This window comes from Coregonus clupeaformis, chromosome 33, assembly GCF_020615455.1.
Source record: "Coregonus clupeaformis isolate EN_2021a chromosome 33, ASM2061545v1, whole genome shotgun sequence".
Taxonomy (NCBI): Eukaryota; Metazoa; Chordata; class Actinopteri; order Salmoniformes; family Salmonidae; genus Coregonus; species Coregonus clupeaformis.
This window is the reverse complement of record NC_059224.1, coordinates 7,126,344-7,141,864: the sequence shown is the minus strand read 5'-3', so window position 1 is coordinate 7,141,864 and position 15,521 is coordinate 7,126,344. Positions and strand designations below refer to the sequence as shown.

The following is a 15,521-nucleotide window of genomic DNA, read 5'->3' as shown; positions in this document are numbered from 1 at the left end:
TCAACTGTGTTTACGTGTGATCGGGGGTGTGTTCATTCCGCAGATTCTGTTGAAAAACGTTTCTTAAACGGGAACAAATGGAGATAAACATACCTGAATTTGTCCAATAGAAACTCTTGTTTGCAACAGTTGGACTAATGATTACACCCTATGTCAGCTAAATGCAGGCTAGAGTGTGCAAGGCGGTATTGAATGTGTCACTGTCTGCACCTACGTTGTAAACTTTCATTCATAGGCTAGGTTGTAGCAACCCCATGATGGGTACAGGGAAAATGTGAGTATCATGTAGTAGCCTAAACCTATCGATGTTACATTGAACTGGGTGAATGAAAATATGAATGACAGTCATCCAACATGCTGTAATATAAATAAGGCCATGCTCATTTAAAAACAGTGTGTCCTTTTAAACGGCACTGATTGCCACTGGAGTGTGTTTGTGTGTGTGTTTGTTTCTTTGTGTGTGTATGTGTGTGTGTGTGTGTGTGTGTGTTTGTGTGTGTATAATAATAATAATAAAATCATAATTTGGTGGGTGCTTGTATTTGTCCTTTTCAAATGTGTTTTTTTGCATGTGTGTGTTTTACTGTGACTCTGTGTCTGATTCTAGAACCTGTGGATTGAATGAGGATGTGGACTGGACCTGGTAAGAAACAAGTTATGTTTGCTAAGCACATCTGACCGATGTCTCTTACTGTAGAATGTGCCTCAGCCCAAGATAGAATAGACTGAATTGAGACGATTGTTAAGACTCTCTATCTTTCTCTCTGTTTCTGTCTCTTTTTCTCTCTCTCTCTCTCTCTCTCTCTCTCTCTCTCTCTCTCTCTCTCTCTCTCTCTCTCTCTCTCTCTCTCTCTCTCTCTCTCTCTCTCTCGCTGTCTCTCTCGCTGTCTCTCTCCCTCTCTCCCTCTCTTTCTCTCTCTCTCTCGTTCTCTCTCTCTCTCGCTCTCTCTCTTCTTCTCTCTCTCTCTTCTCCCCCCCCCTCTCTCTCTCTCTCTCTCTTCTTCTCCCTCTCTCTCTCTCTCTCTGCAGGTATGATGTTCTGTCTCCAGGGGAGATGCAGAGGCTAATACCCTACCAATGGCTGACTTCCTGTCTCTCTCTCTCTCTCTCTCTGCAGGTATGATGTTCTGTCTCCAGGGGAGATGCAGAGGCTAATACCCTACCAATGGCTGACTTCCTGTCTCTCTCTCTCTCTCTCTGCAGGTATGATGTTCTGTCTCCAGGGGAGATGCAGAGGCTAATACCCTACCAATGGCTGACTTCCTGTCTCTCTCTCTCTCTCTCTCTGCAGGTATGATGTTCTGTCTCCAGGGGAGATGCAGAGGCTAATACCATACCAATGGCTGACTTCCTGTCTCTCTCTCTCTCTCTCTCTCTGCGGGTATGATGTTCTGTCTCCAGGGGAGATGCAGAGGCTTTGCTTTGCCCGCCTCTTCTACCTGCAGCCTAAATACGCAGGTCTATACCCTACCCATATTAGCTTAAATGCTACGCTAACCATAGGATCTAATACAACAACGCTAATCATACATGTCACTAACCGTCCTGTCCCAGTGTTGGACAAGGCGACCAGTGTGTTGACATGGGCAGAGGGACAGGTGTACCGAACCTGTAAGCAGCAGGGAATGACCCTGGTCAGCCTGGGACACCGCAGCAGCCTGGAGAAGGTACACAAGTTGACATAAGCTTTTCTGGGGGGTTATGACTGTTCTATGATGGGTTATGAATGTGTTGTGTACTACTTGTGAATGTGATACGTTATGGGTTATGCATGTGTTATGTTCTGCTTATGAATGTGTAATGTAAAGGTTACTTAATCATTATAATACATCTTTTAATTGTATGAATATGTTATGTAAGGGTTATGAATGTGTTATGTATGTGTTATGAAGGGTTATGAATGTGTTATGTATGTGCTATGAACAATTATTAATGTGTTATAAATGTGTTATGAAGGGTTTTGAATGTGTTATGAATGTGTTATGAAGTCCCCTCTTTCTGTTCCCCCCTTTTGACACTGTGTGGAGGAGGGCGTTGGGAGCTGACCCAGCTAAAAGTTGCTACACGCTTTCACTCTGTCAATAGGCTGAGAAAGGACTGACCACTGGCCCTGCAGTGTCTGACATCAAGGCCTCATCCCAATTACCTACCCTTCCTCCCAAAGTGAGCACTTGATTTGAAAGGAAATTACTATTATAAGAAATGGGGAAACTCCCTCATGCCTCCACCAATCCAAAGCTTTTAGATTTGTGGGAAGTAGTGAACGACTGTACACTTCAGGAGAAAGGAGATGTTATTGGGATGCACCAACGTAACTCTCCCCTAGTGATCATAAAGGGGAGGAGACTAGGAAGGAACTAGGACTGGGAAGGAAAATATTTAAGAGGAAGGAGTCCAGTATTCTAATATATTTTGCCATGCAGTGCTACCCAAGCAACTAGAGAAAATGAGACTAGGAAGGGAAGGAGGGAAGGAGACTAGAAAGATAAGCCAGAAGAGCCAGAGGAATATTGTGAATAAATCAATGCTGCTGGAATCAGTGGTAGGCCTATATGTATAGTACAATACATATGTCTCTTTTAATTGATTTCTCTTTTAAAATATTATTAAAGTTGTCTTTAAAAAAAGAAAGAGAAAAAAGGAAGATGAATCTCTTCAAATATAGGATCATAATATACAGTATAATATACATTACCACAGTCACAAAAGCACAAATTGTGTTGATTCAAGTTGTCCACTAGATGGCAGCGTGCATTTTAGAACAGTTGAACGTCATGCATTCTTCTTCTACTGTTTTAATAATAATAATAATAATAATAATATGCCATTTAGCAGACGCTTTTATCCAAAGCGACTTACAGTCATGCGTGCATACATTTTTGTGTATGGGTGGTCCCGGGGATCGAACCCACTACCTTGGCGTTACAAGCGCCGTGCTCTACCAGCTGAGCTACAGTTTTCCCCAAAATGTAAACAAAGCAAAACTTCCACACTCCGAAGATCTTTTCCCACAAGTCTAGTTACTGTAGCTAGTGATATAACACATCGGGTGACGACGGAGACAAACAAGAATGGTTAATTTGTTTTTGACGACCGCAAAGTAAAGGCACAGATAGAACAATGAGCCAGATGTTTCACCGGATGTATAAATCTGAAGCATCCGGTTGGCATTTCCACCCGTCACCAAATTTGGTAATGTGAGGAAGCCCAGTGGCGGGCAGTGGGAGAGGATGGCGCGAGATGGATTTTGTCCGACATTCTGCACATTGTCTCATCAATGAAACATTTATCTCAATACAGTTTTCTGTTCCGAAAATTAGAATATTTTACGAACAGAGTGGACTAAGTTTCGTAGACATTACCCTTTGCCAAAGTTTTAAAAAATTCCGTTGTTTAGAAGGTGTGCAAGGGCGAATTGCGTTATTGCACACAGATTAGGCGTTCCCTAACGGAAATATGCTAATAAATGCTAGAACACACCAATAGCATCTCGCTAGCTCCTGCTTGGCTCTTCCCACCTCCTCGTTGTTCTGCCCACTATGATTAATTTGCTACCATTGGAAACGACAGGCTGTTGTTTATCTTGGGTTAGTAATAAACCAACCGTACATTGAAATTGTTGCAGCTTGCTTCCTGGTTCGTTTCTACTTCTGCGGTGGTCTTGCTGGGACTGTCACATGCCAGGTAGTAGTTGTGAAATCACTGCACTGATATCGCCAGTGAGCTTGTACTAGTCACAAAATAACCTACTGTGACTTTCTTTGGCTACTACTGTGCAGATGCCACCACTGGCAAGGGCGAGTGGCAAAGGGACAAAAAGGTAAGTGCATTTAATCATTGGCTCAGCGTCATGAAAGGTGATACATTGGTCCTAATGCATCCGCTGGCTGCTGGTGTGTGTGTGTGTGTGTGTGTGTGTGTGTGTGTGTGTGTGTGTATTGGCTTGATGTTTTATAGTGATTATATGGACTATTTCAGTTCGTCGACATTGACAATAGAATATTGATATATTTACATAGCAGGCTCCATAATGTACACAGCTAATCTATTACGGCTGGACCTGTTGCGATGCCTTGTCATGAGCAGAAATGTTCATGTTCAGTTCAGCTAGCCAAAACAATAGTCTAGCTGCTGGGAACTCCTGTTTGACCAGCTCACGGTGTTTTGAGATGGGTAGCTGGTATGGTGCCAGTAGCTGGTTGGATCAGCTAAAACCAGCTCTGACCACCTCCCAGCTCTAGCTGGTTTGACCATCTACTATGACAGGACCCACAAAACATGTAGCTTATGATTTGAACTCTGGTTCCTAATACATGTGTATAACATTTCTCTCTCTCTCTGTCTGTGTGTGTGTGTGTGTGTGTGTGTGTGTGTGTGTGTGTGTGTGTGTGTGTGTGTGACCGAGAAGGCCCAAACTAGACTGGAGGTTTGTCCAGAGGTTCTGCAGCATCCAGAGGGTTCTCTTCCCATCATGGTCCAGTCAGAACGTACTGATGTTGGGGACGTTGGTGGGAGTCACACTCACAGGTGTGGTCAGCTTTAAGTGATGGGTCACGTTATGTTCACAAGTGAATGGGAAAGATAGGCACCATCTTAACTTATGAAATGAGACTGTGCCTATTCATACGGGGTTGAGGTAAACAGTATACTCCAATAAAGTGATCAGTGATCAAACGAGTGTGGGAGAGATCAGTAAATGGTGTGGTTGGCAAGAGAAGTGGGCGGCAGGTAGCTTAGTGGGTAAGAGCGTTGTGCCAGTAACCGAAAGGTCGCTGGTTCTAATCCCCGAACCGACTAGGTGAAAAATCTGTCGATGTGCCCCTTGAGCAAGGCACTTAACCCTAATTGCTCCTGTAAGTCGCTCTGGATAAGAGCGTCTGCTAAATGACTAAAATAAAATAAATAAGTAATGATGACCACAAGAATGTGCCCTATCTGCCCCCTAGATAAATGAAGACGTATTGGGTGAACTGAAGACAACATCAGTCAGGTTATTAGGTCAACCTCTCTATATTGACTGATGGCTGTCAAACCCTCAGGAGCTTAGTGCTCTTGATATCAGATAGAGGAAGGGGGTTACGTTTGCAAGACTATTGATGACTATTCTATTGTTCACTACGTGACTGTTATCTATGAATCAATCACACAGGCACAATGCAAGGCTGCAGCTAGGGTTGCAAAATCTTTATCACTTTAAAATAAAGTTCCCCTGTTTTTTTTCAAAAATCCTAGCTGGAATATTCCTGGAATCTGAAGGGGAATAAGCATAAGCTTTCTAAGATATCTGGAAAACCTGGGTATTTTTGTGAAGTTACGGGCCTTTTTGCAAGCCTAACTAAAGCCTTATCTCTTCAAGAGATGAGCTGCACTTGTTTCTTTTGTTTTACAAGCCACGTCTAAGTGTGCGTCCCAAATGGCAGTAAATTCCCTTTTGTAGTGCACTACTTTTGACCAGAACCCCTTGGGCCCTTGTCAAAAGTAGTGCACTATAAAGGGAATAAGGTGCCATTTGAGACGCAGCCTCACAGTTTGCCGACTCATCTTCTCTCTCCTCAGAACAGCTGATCATTTACCAAGTGGGAGTCATTCCCAGTCAGTTCTATGAGGTCCTATCTGACAAGGACTATGGAGCGTTCAAGAACCTCGCAGGGTTGGCCTTCCTGCTTATACTGCTCAACTCCACGGTGAGTAGTTCACTAGTTCTCAAGAGCGTCGACCAGTTCACTAGTTCTCAAGAACGTCGACCAGTTGCCACCTTCACCAGTGCAATCAACCTGAAGCCATTTTTATTTGATAACTTTTTATACTCACACCAACCCATTCACGTTTTACCCCAGCTGACAACAAACGATCCCACAACTTTAGAGAACGTTGCCTAACGTTTTCATAGGAATGTCCCAGTGATGTGCAAGGACTGTTTCCACGAGGCCATTCCCTTAATGTCAAACAGAACAGACAAAGAGCTGTGAATGGATCAGTGGTTCACCAGTCAGGGCCTAGATGGGCTTGGCAACAGTAACAAGGGGTGATGTGTAATGAAGAAAAAACAAATCTGGGGGAAAATGTCTCTTGGGGACCATCAGCGACGTCCTAAAAATGTCTTTAGGGACGTCACCGGAACATGTCGGGAACTAGACGAAAACCTCCAAGTGACCTTGACAGAATGTCCTATGTTTTAAACGTCCTTGGACACAGGAACGTTCTTCCAATGTTCCAATGAAACGTGTCTAGAACATTAATATATGATATTCTGAGAACATGGCAACTATTGTCTGTGTATGGTTTGGTGTGACGGATGGACAATTCGCCTAACCCTCCGAAAACTGGACACATGAATGTTCTCTGTAGCTCAGCTGGTAGAGCACGGCGCTTGTAACGCCAGGGTAGTGGGGTCGATCCCCGAAACCACCCATACGTAAAAATGTATGCGCACATGACTGTAAGTCGCTTTGGATAAAAGCGTCTGCTAAATGGCATATTATTATATGTTATTATTCTCGTAACATCCCATGAAATTAATTAATATTAATATTTTATATATTAATGTTAATAATGTCTAGAACATTAACATAGAATATTATGAGAACATGGTAACCACGTTCTGGGTATGTTTTGTTTGACATTGAGGGAATGTTCTCCTAACTCTTAACGCCAAAACATGCTCAATAGGTTCTCTGGTGGTTTTTGCTAACATACATAGAATGTTCCCCTAACTAACGGAAAACTGGACACTCACACATCAAAAAATTTTCTATCCACCTAGAATTGTTAGCTGGGAGTCTGGGACCATGCTGAAAGGGACTGACTACAATGTCAGCAAATACACTTCATTGACTGCTGTGTGACTGTTTTATGAGGTCAGGTCATTCCAATCTCACTGTGTGTTATAGGACCTGCCCTGAAAGTGCACTCGTCATTGAGTAATCTAGGTGAAGTTGTCATTCAGGAATTGGGAATCAAGGGAGAAATTGTGTTAACTCAGCTGGACTGAACTTCATAAGTTACAAAATCAGCTATTTTCTGAATGTGAAGATTCGACTTATTGTCTTGAAATTCACCCAACCAATTTGAATACAGGCTAAATACATGTTTCTCTCTCTCTCTCTCTCTCTCCTAGTTGAAGAGTGTGGACCAGTATATCTGCAGTGTGATGTCTGTGAGTTGGAGGAAGTCTTTAACAGAGAGTCTCCACAGAGCTTACTTCCAGGGCAGGGTCTACTACTCACTCAACGTGCTCAGAGAGGACATCGATAACCCGTACGCACACACACGCACGCACGCACGCACACACACACACATACACACACACACACACACACACTGACATAGTCTCAACCTCTCCTCTCTCAATCATTAGACAATTTACAGATTTTGAAGTGCGTGTGTGTTTTTGCGTCCGTCTGATTTAAATATGTGTGTGTTTCCAGAGACCAGCGGATCAGTCAGGACACAGAGAGGTTATGTAAACAGATGAGTACCATGGCCAGCAGACTGATCATCTCTCCATTCACCCTGATCTACTACACCTACCAATGTTACTACAGGTTAGTACCCTGATATACTACACCTACCAATGTTACTACAGGTTAGTACCCTGATATACTACACCTACCAATGCTACTACAGGTTAGTACCCTGATATACTACACCTACCAATGTTACTACAGGTTAGTACCCTGATATACTACACCTACCAATGTTACTACAGGTTAGTACCCTGATCTACTACACCTACCAATGTTACTACAGGTTAGTACCCTGATCTACTACACCTACCAATGTTACTACAGGTTAGTACCCTGATATACTACACCTACCAATGTTACTACAGGTTAGTACCCTGATCTACTACACCTACCAATGTTACTACAGGTTAGTACCCTGATATACTACACCTACCAATGTTACTACAGGTTAGTACCCTGGTCTACCTATGAGGTACTAAGCTCCTCAGTCTGATTTGAATTGGGAAATTGTCATTGAATACATTTGCATAGACATGACATGGATTAGTACTAATGTTGATATGTTCATTGGTAAGGTTTGGTATGTGGTTAGCATGGAAAGCAACAGCTGACAAAAAAAGAGATGTATGAATTTTCTATCCATCATTCATGTCCCATCTCCCCCTAATCCCCCCTCCATCCCCCTCCATCTCCCCCTTATCCCCCTCTCCATCTCCCCCTTATCCCCCCCATCTCCCCCTTATCCCCCCTCCATCTCCCCCTAATCCCCCCCTCATCTCCCCCTTGTCCCCCCTCCATCTCCCCCTTGTCCCCCCCATCTCCCCCTTGTCCCCCTCCATCTCCCCCTCCATCTCCCCCTCCATCCCCCCTCCATCTCCCCCTTATCCCCCTCCATCTCCCCCTCATCCCCCTCCATCTCCCCCTTGTCCCCCTCCATCTCCCCCTTATCCCCCCTCCATCTCCCCCCTTATCCCCCTCCATCTCCCCCTCATCCATCTCCCATCCATCTCCATCTCCCCCTCCATCTCCCCCTCATCCCCCATCCATCTCCCCTCCATCTCCCCCTTCTCCCCCTCCATCTCCCTCCATCTCCCCTCATCCCCCCTCTCATCCCCCTCTCATCCCCCCTCCATCTCCCCCTCCATCTCCCCCTTCTCCCCCCTCCATCTCCCCCTCCATCTCCCCCTTCTCCCCCTCCATCTCCCCCTCATCCCCCCCTCTCCTGCTCTTACCCTCTCCCCTGTAGCACTGGCTGGATCGGTCCTGTTAGTATCTTTGGCTACTTCATAGTCGGGACTATCACCAATAAAATCCTCATGGGGCCAATTGTGTCAACTCTGTTTGAACAGGAGAAACTGGAGGGAGACTTCAGGTACAGGAACGATATATACACCCTCTCTGTTTGTATGTAATTGGCAAACATACTGCCAAATGTGTTACCTTGTAATATTATAGATAAATAGGATATGGGACATGATGTGCTGTCATTTCACGTGACATTTTTAAGTGAAGTGACCTCTGACGTGACTTTGGGTTTTTACTTCCAGGTTCAAGCACATGCAAATCCGGTCCAACGCAGAGTCTGCTGCCTTCTACAGGTCAGTGAAACACAAGTGAGCCACATGGGTTGGACTGTGATATGATCTGTCCGTCTTGTGTCTATGCATTGAGACTTAGTGGTCTGTGCTGTTGGAGCTGAATACAGAGCTGGTAAGACTTAGAAAGGTAAATCAAATCAAATTTTATTGGCCACATGCGCCGAATACAACAGGTGCAGACATTACAGTGAAATGCTTACTTACAGCCCTTAACCAACAGTGTATTTATTTTTAATAAAAAAAAGTAGAATAAAACAACAAAAAAGTGTTGAGAAAAAAAGAGCAGAAGTAAAATAAAATTACAGTAGGGAGGCTATATATACAGGGGGGTACCGGTGCAGAGTCAATGTGCGGGGGCACCGGCTAGTTGAGGTAGTTGAAGTAATATGTACATGTGGGTAGAGTTAAAGTGACTATGCATAAATAATTAACAGAGTAGCAGCAGCGTAAAAGGGTGGGGGTGGGGGGGCAGTGCAAATAGTCTGGGTAGCCATGATTAGCTGTTCAGGAGTCTAATGGCTTGGGGGTAGAAGCTGTTGAGAAGTTTTTTGGAATACCTGTCAATTTGTGGAAAAATCACCCTGATTAACTCTTTAGTATTATCCCAGTTTACCTATTTGCTTATGGTCTTGCCTACGCCTAGCGAACAGTTTTTTAAATGATATGAGAAAAAAATATTCAATTTTATTTGGAACGGCAAGCCAGACAAAATTAAACGGGCCTATTTATATAATGAATATGAATTCGGAGGACAGAAATTATTAAATATTAAAGCATTAGACCTATCACTAAAAGCTTCAGTCATACAAAAGTTATACTTAAATCCGAACTGGTTCTCTAGCAAATTAGTAAGATTGTCTCACCCAATGTTCAAGAATGGCCTTTTTACCTTTATTCAGATTACAACCTCTCACTTTCAGTTATTTGAAAAGGAGATCATCTCCCAAATATCACTATTTCTAAAACAAGCCATAGAAAGTTGGTTGCAATTTCAATTTAATCCTCCAGAAACGACAGAACAAATAATGCAACAAATATTGTGGTTAAACTCAAATATACTAATTGACAAAAACCCTTTTTTTTTTGACAACATTAAAAAAAAGGTATAATCTTTGTAAATGATATCATCGGTAGGACTGGTGGAGTTATGTCGCACATGCAGCTAACAAAAACATATGGAAATGTCTGCTCTACCCAAAATTACAACCAAATAATTGCAGCATTACCGCAAAAATGGAAGAGGAAAGTGGAAGGGGGAGAAAGTAAGGAACTTGTCTGTCGGCCTTGCATTAAAGAACATAATTGGTTAAAGAAAACTGTGATAAATAAAAAAGTATATCAGTGTCATTTAAGGACCAAAGGATTGACAGCCGTCCCATATAGATTGCAAAATAGTTGGGAAGAGATTTTTGACGTACCGATCCCATGGCATAGTGTTTATGAACTGATACGCAAAACGACACCGGATTCAAAACTTAGAATCTTTCTATTTAAATTATTATATAAAATTCTTGCTACCAACATAATGTTATTTATATGGGGGATACAATCTTCCCAGCTCTGCAGATTTTGCTGCGAAGAGACAGAATCATTAGATCATTTGTTTTGGTACTGTCCATTTGTAGCTTGTTTTTGGACACAGGTCCAGGAATGGCCAAAGGATTGCAATATTTACCTGGAGCTAACCCTGCAGATAGCACTACTGGGTGATCTGAAAAGTCATAGTCAATCAATCAATAACATAATAATACTTTTAGCAAAAATGTTTATTTTCGGTTCGCAATCTGTAGAAACAATGAGAATAGAAAGGTTCAGAACTTTTGTAAGACATCACAGTACAGTTGAAATATATATGGCAAATAGAAATCCAATATGGATGGTGTTCAGAAATAGATGGGAGGTGTTGAATAGAGTTGAAGGATGGGACTAACAACTAACAACAAATAATAACAAGATAACTAATGTAAAGCATACTGTGTCCATAATAAGTATATAGGTTATAGGTTGAGAGCTTTTGTGAAAGAGCACAGTTAGAAAGATATGGCATATAGAAGCAAATCAGATGGACATCATGAAAATGATCGGAGAGGTTGAGAGTAGAGGAAGTTCAGGAGAAAAAAACAAACAAAATATAATTATTGTGAAATTGACTGTGTCCATAAAATGTAGATAGTAGGTATAAGCTGGAAGTAGAGGACTAAGCATTGTTGTTCACTAGTTTACTCCAAGTAGGGAAGGGGTGGTGGGGTTGGAAAGTAATAAAGGGGAATATATATATATTTTTAAAGGATGTGTATGTATGTATGTATGTGTGTGTATATATATATATATATATATATATATATATACACACAGTGGGGAGAACAAGTATTTGATACACTGCCGATTTTGCAAGTTTTCCTACTTACAAAGCATGTAGAGGTCTGTAATTTTTATCATAGGTACACTTCAACTGTGAGAGACGGAATCTAAAACAAAAATCCAGAAAATCACATTGTATGATTTTTAAGTAATTAATTTGCATTTTATTGCATGACATAAGTATTTGATCACCTACCAACCAGTAAGAATTCCGGCTCTCACAGACCTGTTAGTTTTTCTTTAAGAAGCCCTCCTGTTCTCCACTCATTACCTGTATTAACTGCACCTGTTTGAACTCGTTACCTGTATAAAAGACACCTGTCCACACACTCAATCAAACAGACTCCAACCTCACCTCAATGGCCAAGACCAGAGAGCTGTGTAAGGACATCAGGGATAAAATTGTAGACCTGTACAAGGCTGGGATGGACTACAGGACAATAGGCAAGCAGCTTGGTGAGAAGGCAACAACTGTTGGCGCAATTATTAGAAAATTGAAGAAGTTCAAGATGACGGTCAATCACCCTCGGTCTGGGGCTCCATGCAAGATCTCACCTCGTGGGGCATCAATGATCATGAGGAAGGTGAGGGATCAGCCCAGAACTACACGGCAGGACCTGATCAATGACCTGAAGAAAGCTGGGACCACAGTCTCAAAGAAAACCATTAGTAACACACTAAGCCGTCATGGATTAAAATCCTGCAGCGCACGCAAGGTCCCCCTGCTCAAGCCAGCGCATGTCCAGGCCCATCTGAAGTTTGCCAATGACCATCTGGATGATCCAGAGGAGGAATGGGAGAAGGTCATGTGGTCTGATGAGACAAAAATAGAGCTTTTTGGTCTAAACTCCACTCGCCGTGTTTGGAGGAAGAAGAAGGATGAGTACAACCCCAAGAACACCATCCCAACCGTGAAGCATGGAGGTGGGAAACATCATTCTTTGGGGATGCTTTTCTGCAAAGGGGACAGGACGACTGCACCGTATTGAGGGGAGGATGGATGGGGCCATGTATCGCGAGATCTTGGCCAACAACCTCCTTCCCTCAGTAAGAGCATTGAAGATGGGTCATGGCTGGGTCTTCCAGCATGACAACGACCGAAACACACAGCCAGGGCAACTAAGGAGTGGCTCCGTAAGAAGCATCTCAAGGTCCTGGAGTGGCCTAGCCAGTCTCCAGAACTGAACCCAATAGAAAATCTTTGGAGGGAGCTGAAAGTCTGTATTGCCCAGCGACAGCCCCCGAAAACCTGAAGGATCTGGAGAAGGTCTGTATGGAGGAGTGGGCCAAAATCCCTGCTGCAGTGTGTGCAAACCTGGTCAAGACCTACAGGAAACGTATGATCTCTGTAATTGCAAACAAAGGTTTCTGTACCAAATATTAAGTTCCGCTTTTCTGATGTATCAAATAATTATGTCATGCAATAAAATGCAAATTAATTACTTAAAAATCATACAATGTGATTTTCTGGATTTGCGAAAACCTGCAAAATCAGCAGTGTATCAAATACTTGTTCTCCCCACTGTATATATATATATATATATATATATATATATATATATATATAAAACATGGGGGATTGGAAGTGATGCAGACAATTTCATTGATGGAAGTTACAATCTATCTGCAATATTAAGCTGATCTACCCCCCCGTGGTCTGTGCTGTTGAACCTGAATACAGAGCTGGTAAGGTGGAACACATGAGGACAGACAGGAGACTGCAGACCCTGCTGCGCTGCCAGAAGAGTCTGATGAACAAAGAACTCTGGCTGTACAGTAAGGACACACACCTGCATGTACACACACACACACACACACACACCTGCATGTACACACACACACACACACACACACACACACACACCGTACGTCTGATTGTGTTTAAAAGGATATTTGAGTTCTCTAGAATTCTCCAAATGCAAATGGTGGGATCTAAACAACTCTTTTCTCCCCTCTCCTCCTCTCCTCTGTTCTGCTGTCCTCTCCTCTCTCAGTTGGAGTGAACACCTTTGACTACCTGGGTGGTATCCTCAGCTACATTGTTATCTCCATCCCCATCTTCACTGGTGTTTATGACAACCTCAGTCCAGGGGAGCTCAGTGCTCTCATCAGTAAGGTACAGTAGTCCAGGGGACAGTGTCCTCATCAGTAAGGTACAGTAGTCCAGGGGAGCTCAGTGCTCTCATCAGTAAGGTACAGTAGTCCAGGGGACAGTGTCCTCATCAGTAAGGTACAGTAGTCCAGGGGAGCTCAGTGTCCTCATCAGTAAGGTACAGTAGTCCAGGGGAGCTCAGTGCTCTCATCAGTAAGGTACAGTAGTCCAGGGGACAGTGTCCTCATCAGTAAGGTACAGTAGTCCTGGGGAGCTCAGTGCTCTCATCAGTAAGGTACAGTAGTCCAGGGGACAGTGTCCTCATCAGTAAGGTACAGTAGTCCAGGGGAGCTCAGTGCTCTCATCAGTAAGGTACAGTAGTCCAGGGGTGCTCAGTGTCCTCACCAGTAAGGTACAGTAGTCCAGGGGAGCTCAGTGCTCTCATCAGTAAGGTACAGTAGTCCAGGGGACAGTGTCCTCATCAGTAAGGTACAGTAGTCCTGGGGAGCTCAGTGCTCTCATCAGTAAGGTACAGTAGTCCAGGGGACAGTGTCCTCATCAGTAAGGTACAGTAGTCCAGGGGAGCTTAGTGCTCTCATCAGTAAGGTACAGTAGTCCAGGTGACAGTGCTCTCATCAGTAAGGTACAGTAGTCCAGGGGACAGTGTCCTCATCAGTAAGGTACAGTAGTCCAGGGGACAGTGTCCTCATCAGTAAGTTACAGTAGTCCAGGGGACAGTGTCCTCATCAGTAAGGTACAGTAGTCCAGGGGAGCTCAGTGCTCTCATCAGTAAGGTACAGTAGTCCAGGTGACAGTGCTCTCATCAGTAAGGTACAGTAGTCCAGGGGACAGTGTCCTCATCAGTAAGTTACAGTAGTCCAGGGGAGCTCAGTGTCCTCATCAGTAAGGTACAGTAGTCCAGGTGACATTGCTCTCATCAGTAAGGTACAGTAGTCCAGGGGACAGTGTCCTCATCAGTAAGGTACAGTAGTCCAGGGGAGCTCAGTGTTCTCATCAGTAAGTTACAGTAGTCCAGGGGACAGTGTCCTCATCAGTAAGGTACAGTAGTCCAGGGGAGCTCAGTGCTCTCATCAGTAATGTACAGTAGTCCAGGGGAGCTCAGTGTTCTCATCAGTAAGGTGCAGTAGTCCAGGGGAGCTCAGTGCTCTCATCAGTAAGGTACAGTAGTCCAGGTGACAGTGCTCTCATCAGTAAGGTACAGTAGTCCAGGGGACAGTGTCCTCATCAGTAAGTTACAGTAGTCCAGGGGAGCTCAGTGCTCTCATCAGTAAGGTACAGTAGTCCAGGGGAGCTCAGTGCTCTCATCAGTAAGGTACAGTAGTCCAGGGGACAGTGTCCTCATCAGTAAAGTACAGTAGTCCTGGGGAGCTCAGTGCTCTCATCAGTAATGTACAGTAGTCCAGGGGAGCTCAGTGTCCTCATCAGTAAAGTACAGTAGTCCAGGGGAGCTCAGTGCTCTCATCAGTAAGGTACATTAGTCCAGGGGAGCTCAGTGCTCTCATCAGTAAGGTACAGTAGTCCAGGGGACAGTGTCCTCATCAGTAATGTACAGTAGTCCAGGGGACAGCGTCCTCATCAGTAAGGTACAGTAGTCCAGGGGAGCTCAGTGCTCTCATCAGTAAGGTACAGTAGTCCAGGGGACAGTGTCCTCATTAGTAAGTTACAGTAGTCCAGCGGAGCTCAGTGTCATCATCAGTAAGGTACAGTAGTCCAGGGGAGATCAGTGCTCTCATCAGTAAAGTACAGTAGTCCTGGGGACAGTGTCCTCATCAGTAAGGTACAGTAGTCCAGGGGAGCTCAGTGCTCTCATCAGTAAGGTACAGTAGTCCAGGGGAGCTCAGTGCTCTCATCAGTAAGGTACAGTAGTCCAGGGGACAGTGTCCTCATCAGTAAGTTACAGTAGTCCAAGGGAGCTCAGTGTCCTCATCAGTAAGGTACAGTAGTCCAGGGGACAGTGTCCTCATCAGTAAGTTACAGTAGTCC

At 43.9% G+C, this 15,521-nt stretch overlaps 1 protein-coding gene across 4 annotated transcripts in view; it reads left to right on the top strand.

Annotated features, from left to right (window-relative positions):
- Window positions 1-3,243: 3,243 nt before the first annotated feature.
- Window positions 3,244-15,521, top strand: part of abcd4 (ATP-binding cassette, sub-family D (ALD), member 4) — a 31,668-nt gene continuing 19,390 nt past the window's right edge. The window contains exons 1-10 of one of the 4 annotated variants that reach the window (XM_041860052.2): window positions 3,244-3,684; window positions 3,780-3,820; window positions 4,409-4,527; window positions 5,557-5,684; window positions 7,118-7,257; window positions 7,428-7,544; window positions 8,713-8,838; window positions 9,014-9,064; window positions 13,107-13,201; window positions 13,420-13,541. In XM_041860052.2, coding sequence (XP_041715986.1) covers window positions 3,780-3,820; window positions 4,409-4,527; window positions 5,557-5,684; window positions 7,118-7,257; window positions 7,428-7,544; window positions 8,713-8,838; window positions 9,014-9,064; window positions 13,107-13,201; window positions 13,420-13,541 — 939 coding nt within the window. In that variant the 5' untranslated portion in view covers window positions 3,244-3,684. The other 3 variants (XM_041860053.2, XM_041860054.2, XM_041860055.2) reach the window with 3 other exon arrangements.